The sequence below is a fragment of the Camelus bactrianus genome, chromosome 9, assembly GCF_048773025.1.
Source record: "Camelus bactrianus isolate YW-2024 breed Bactrian camel chromosome 9, ASM4877302v1, whole genome shotgun sequence".
In the NCBI taxonomy this organism is placed as follows: Eukaryota; Metazoa; Chordata; class Mammalia; order Artiodactyla; family Camelidae; genus Camelus; species Camelus bactrianus.
The window spans coordinates 2,069,383-2,075,382 of record NC_133547.1 but is presented as its reverse complement, the minus strand read 5'-3'; the positions used below and the strand labels follow the sequence as shown (position 1 = coordinate 2,075,382).

Below are 6,000 nucleotides of genomic sequence, written 5' to 3'. Positions count from 1 at the left end.
TTTCTCATTACATGACTTCCCCTACTCTGGGTTTAGCCTGTTTGTTGGTCCTTACTACTTCCTTCATCTGTGATGATCCTTAGCTGTCTGTTCACATTGAAGAGTGATGTGGTTTGACTACCTGAGGCAGATACAAGAGGCTCTTTGTATAATCTCACAGTGGATGTTTCCCTGAATGAGGGTTACTGGGGTCTCTGCATTCATGGGAAAGGCAGGCGAGTTGATGAGAGATCCTCAAAATTCCAAAAAATGTTTCAACCTAGGCCACCAACTCTTCACTCTAGCTGCCCTAGTTCTCCGTAAGTTGTTTTTTCATAAATTTTAAAAGTTACATGATTATATTCTTATCTAAAACTTCAAACATTACAAATAATAATTAACCTACCCTCTCGATCAAGGTATCCAATCTCAGTTCCTTCCCCAAAGAAACACCAGTTGGATGTGTCTTCATGACTTTTTCCAAGCATTTGCTTACTTACATACATTAGAAATATATTTTAAATATATAATACTCTATTATTCTGCACAATTTTCACTTTCAATCAGTGTCCTTTAGTCAGATCCATATGAGTGTTACCAGTCCATTCCTTTAAACTGCTGCTAGTTATTTCTAGTCATTTCTCTGCTGATGGAAGTTTAGATTGCTTCCAGTGTCGTGTGCTAACCATGCTGCCCTCCCAAGGGGCTAGAGTGAACATTTTAAAAACTACTATACCTCCAAAGTCACAGTGATGAGAGTATTCATTTCTCCATGCAACTGCCAAGTTTTTATATTATCTAAGTTTGCACCTCTTAGATAATAGCAAGGTTATGCAGGGACTTACAGTTACCAGCCATCTGCATCTCTTCTATGACTTGGCATCCTTTGTTCGTTTTTATTCTTGCTTGGTTGTCCTTTCCTTATTTGTAGCTATTCTTACATATTTCCCTTTGTATTATGTTACAATTTTTTTTTCCTTTCCTTGCTTTAACTTTGTTTAAAAAGCATGCCAACTCCTGACGTAAGTTCATTGACCTTTTCCTTTGTAGCTTTTATTTTTGTGTTTAGGAAGATCTATGTCCAACAGTAAAGTCGTAAACATATCCTACTATATTTTCTACTAATACTTCTATTGTTTACTTTTATTCAGCTGGAACTCATTGTTGTGCATGGTGGGTGTGAAGTAAGGACCCCACTCCATTTACTTATAGACGAGGGGGTGGCGTGGGGAAGCTGTTGGTGGTGGGGACTGACGTCACCTCCACGTAGAAAGTCATCTGACAGTCTTCTCATTGTGTCTCCCTATTACCCACGGCCTCTACCCAAGGTGGCTGGAAGCTGGAACTTCCCTAGGGATCCTCTGGACAGACAGCCTCCCATTACTGAGCTCCTTACCACACACACACACCCCTCAGGGACCAGCTGCTTCTGCTACACTTCACGAATAAGCACTTTCCCCTTCTGCCTCTTACAAAGTCTCATTCTTTCATACACTGATGACTTCTGCTGTCTTATGTTTGATAACTTTTAAATTGCTTTATCTATTCAATGGGATATGGAGGGAAGATAAACGTGTTTAGCTGCAAAAGAAAACTGACTTTTTTCAATGCAAACGCTGACACTAACAAACTACCTTTCATTTGTGTAGAAATTCATACTCCCTCACATCAGTATACAGAAGTACCTCCTCTCCAATGCTTTTGCAATGCAAATTCTATCAACTTGATATTGAAAAAACAGTAGTTCATCAGTTTAACTTGTGTTCTGACCCTAGCGAGTTTCAGTACTTACCACACGTTCATCAGTCACCTGTGGCCTTTTTTATACCCTTTGCCATGAGGGGAGAAGTGTCACTTTCTAAATGATTCACAGGAGCACTTTTATGTCAAGGATGAATTTCATAGGCTAAATATATTTTAATAATCTTCTCCAATTCTAATGTTTAAAAACCTTTTATGTTTGACTATGTAAAAGCTTATTAACTTTCTTACACAGTCAAACCGAGAATCTTTGTGTGGCTTCTGCATCTTGCGTCATGTTTAGGAAGATTGTTCTCCATGATATAAAGCATGTCATGGTGTCCCCTAATGACTGTTCTGCAGGATGTCCTAAAAGAATGGATCGTTTGTACAGATACGTTTTTTGAGCAGAACCACATTTACCAATGCTGTTAAGCCACTGACATGAAACACCACCTTTATTATATATTTCCTTTATATCTGTTGTGAATGCATGTTTGTATGTTAACAATGTTTCAAGCTTAAAAAATACTTAGGATTTTGTTAGGTACACAGAATCTGTAATTAATCGGGGGCCTCCTAATGTCTGTATAATACTGAGTTTTCCCTATAGAAGGAGAAAATGTCTATTCTTTTCACCCTTCATTAAACTTTCATCATTTTCCTTGTACCTACATTCACATGAGAATTGCTCACTGCGCTGACTGCATACTCAATGCCCCCGGGAGTCAGAAAGTAATACAGAGTGTAAAAGATCAGATGTAAGGAACAGGGAGTGGCTGCGCTGTGGAGAACTGGAAAATACACGCCCACCTAAAGGGACTCGTATTCATTTTTAACTTTGATGCCTACCAACTCACACGTGTTTGTGTGCAGCCACTTAGTGAGTTTTCCCCTCCAGTTTTGGAATTGCAGCTTAGAAGCTTAGCAGCTCTATTTAAATGACGTGGGTTTAACACAGTTCATCTACCTGGAATTAGGAGAGGGTGGGTCAAACTTAAATTTTATTTTCTATTCTTCTTTGGCTATTGATCTTTTAAAGTTTTCTTTCTAAAAATAGCTATATTGCCTTTGTTTAAATGTAAATGATGAATACATCTCAGTACATTTTACTTTTTACAAATGATTTTTAAAACCTGGCTTCTTAAAACCGTTGAATATATAATAAAGTTAGTTTTCCTTATGACAGTCTTATCTCCGTATCTTCACTCTGGGACAGAAGTCACCGTCTCACTCTGATCATGGACTCTGACTCAGCTCTCCTGTGAGGTGCCCTTATCGCCCACCTTTAGGGCAGTGACTACTGTTCCTGATCAAGTCCTTACAGTCTCTTAAGTCTTGAACTGCCGCTTTTGTTACTTCTCAGATAATCATTGCTGAGATGATCAGGTCTTCTTTGCATACACAGTGTCTTTTTATTTTACATTGCTTACTGAGTGATTATGCTAGGCACTCTGCTGAGCAATTTACATGCATTATCCCTTTTACTCCTCCCATTAACTTCTGAGGTAGTACCATTATTACTCCCGTAACATAAATAAGACTGAAGCTTACAAAGGACGAAAGGATGTTTTTCCAAACCCAGGTGGCTAGAAAATGGAAGAGCGAGAACTGGAACCCAGATCTATTTGACGCTGGAATATGAGATCTTAATTTCGCCCAAGTATCCAAGAATGAGATGGATACTGACATGAGGTGGGGCTTTGGAATATGGACTGGAACAAGGTTTTGTGGGGCAGGGGGTGCCTTTTAGGCTATTCTGAGGCACGTGTTCTTGACCTAAGAACTATGGGATGCCAATGAAGAGTTTTAATGAGGGAGAAGATATATGATCAGACTTTCAAGATACAAGTTTGACTGCAATGGGGACAATTAATAGGCGATGGCAAATACAGAGGGACCAGTTAGAAAGCCATTTCCGTAGTCCATGTCAAACAAATGACTGTGCATTGGACAAGGATGGAGTGGAAGTGGATAAAGGAGTTCGACTCAAGGCAGACTTAGGAGATAAAACCTACAGGTCTTGGCAACTGACTGGACATGGAGGGGGAGGGAGAAGAAAGAGCCAAGAATGACTCCATAGTGTGAATCCTCTCGTGATGAGCAAGGTGAGCTCGCTGCCTGAAAGATTTCCTGCAGTCCTTGCATTCGTAGGGTCTCTCTCCAGTATGGATTCTTTGATGGAGAGTAAGAGATCCACTGTAGCTGAAGGCCTTCCCACAAATGTTACATTCGTAAGGCTTCTCTCCAGTATGGATTCGCTGATGCTGAGCGAGGCCTGCATTCTGGCTGAACGTTTTCCTACATTCCTTACACATATAAGGCTTCTCTCCAGTGTGACTTCTCTGATGCTGTGCAAGTGATGAACTATTGCTAAAGGCCTTCCCACACTCAACACATTCATAAGGTTTCTCCCCAGTATGAACCCTCTGGTGCTGATCAAGGTACGCGATCTGGCTGAAGGCTTTCCTACAGACTTTACATTCATAGGGTTTCTCTCCAGTGTGAACTCTCTGATGTTGAGCAAGGTGAGCATACTGGCTGAAGGTTTTCCTACATTCCTTACATTCATAGGGTCTCTCTCCGGTGTGAATTCTCTGGTGCACGATTAGGTACCCACGATGGCTGAAGGCTTTCCCACACACATTACATACGTAAGGTTTCTCTCCTGTATGAATTCTCTGATGCTGAGCAAGAAACGAACCATTACTAAAGGCCTTTCCGCATTCAATACATTCAAAGGGTCTCTCTCCGGTATGAACCCTCTGGTGCTGAGTCAGGTGTGCGATCTGGCTGAAGGCCTTTTTACATTCTTTACATTGATAAGGTTTCTCTCCAGTGTGAACTCTCTGGTGTTGAGCAAGGTGGGCATTCTGGCTGAAGGCTTTCCTGCATTCTTTACATTCATAGGGCTTCTCTCCGGTATGAATTCTCTTATGCTGAGCTAGGTTCGCACTCTGGCTGAAGGTCTTCCCACATTCGACGCACGCATAGGGTTTCTCTCCAGTATGAATCCTCTGATGGAGAGTCAGAGATGAGCTCTGATTGAAAACTTTCTCACATTCACTACATTTCAAAAGTTTCTTTTCTACATAGACTCTCTTACGTTTCATGTCAACAGATTTTTTCCGGTAGCTTCTCTTCTGCGGCTCATGCTGAAGTATTCTGTCTTTGGTGGGAAAACTCTGTTTTATACCAAACATTGCATCCTGATGTAAAGTTTGCCAGGATCTAATATAGTCATTACTTTGACCTTCAGAGAGGATTTCTTTATGAGTGATGATCAGCTGCCTAGAATGTACCTCGTGACTTCCCAAGTGGTTTTTAAACCAGTCCTCACTTTGACAGTTTTCTCTCAAACTGGAGCAGTCAAGGCGGTAACTAAGATGGCTTCCTCCCACTGTCACTGATTTGGATGACTCATCATAAATTACTTGCTTTGATGAAAGTTCATTGTTTTTAAGCGCATACTCCCAATCTAAAAGATAACAAGAAAACAAATGTCTTTCATAATTATGCATTAGAAAAGAAGAAATTCTAAAATAAAAATTGGTTAATGAAATACATAAGGTCAAAGGTTTAACAGCTGTTAAATGCACTCTAATAAAGTATGAGCTTATAAAAAATGAGAACGTAACAAGATTTATCAAAATAAATTAATCACACATAACCAGTAAGTTAACAATCAGAAAACCACAATCATTTTATATCTGTATTAACATGTCTCTAAACACCCTTCCTCTCTTGCCTCAGGTTATCCTTCATTCAAGCTAAGTTTATTATCTTTTAAAACAATTTCATGTCAATGTGGCTAAAAAACTCTTAAGATCCTCAGACCCCAAAACACACCAGGTACCACTAATTGCCACAGGCTGTACACAAAACTCTATGGTTAAACTTCACAATCTTCAAAAAGGGGACGGTCTTCCTGGATATCATTTTCTGTGTGATACAGTCCAACCAAAAGTAAATTTTCAGTTAAGACGCCTTCGTATACAAGTAATTTTGTATCAGATTGCTTCATTTATTTAAGCTGCCATAGGCCTTTATTTGCCTTACCCTTTCTTTTTCCTTTTTTTTTTTTTCTTTCCTGGCCTTAAGGTCTTTTTTTGTTTTGTTTTGTTTTTTTCATTTTTCAGTTTTATTTGGAAAAATTGATACAGTTTGACTGCACATATACAATATATTGCATGTAAATACATATATACAATATACTGCACATATTTTTAAAAGTTACCTATATGTACTGTTCACTGTTTCTAAGAACAGTTTAGAGCTTTA

At 39.4% G+C, this 6,000-nt stretch overlaps 1 protein-coding gene across 13 annotated transcripts in view; it reads right to left on the bottom strand.

The window, feature by feature from the left end:
• Positions 1 to 2,701: 2,701 nt before the first annotated feature.
• The window catches only part of ZNF583 (zinc finger protein 583), a 30,311-nt gene continuing 27,012 nt past the window's right edge, over positions 2,702 to 6,000 (bottom strand). For all 13 annotated transcript variants that reach the window (XM_074369010.1, XM_010961952.3, XM_074369008.1 and 10 more), the window contains one exon: positions 2,702 to 5,197. In XM_074369010.1, the coding sequence (XP_074225111.1) occupies positions 3,720 to 5,197 (1,478 nt within the window). In that variant the 3' untranslated portion in view covers positions 2,702 to 3,719. The remainder of the gene's footprint in view (positions 5,198 to 6,000) is intronic.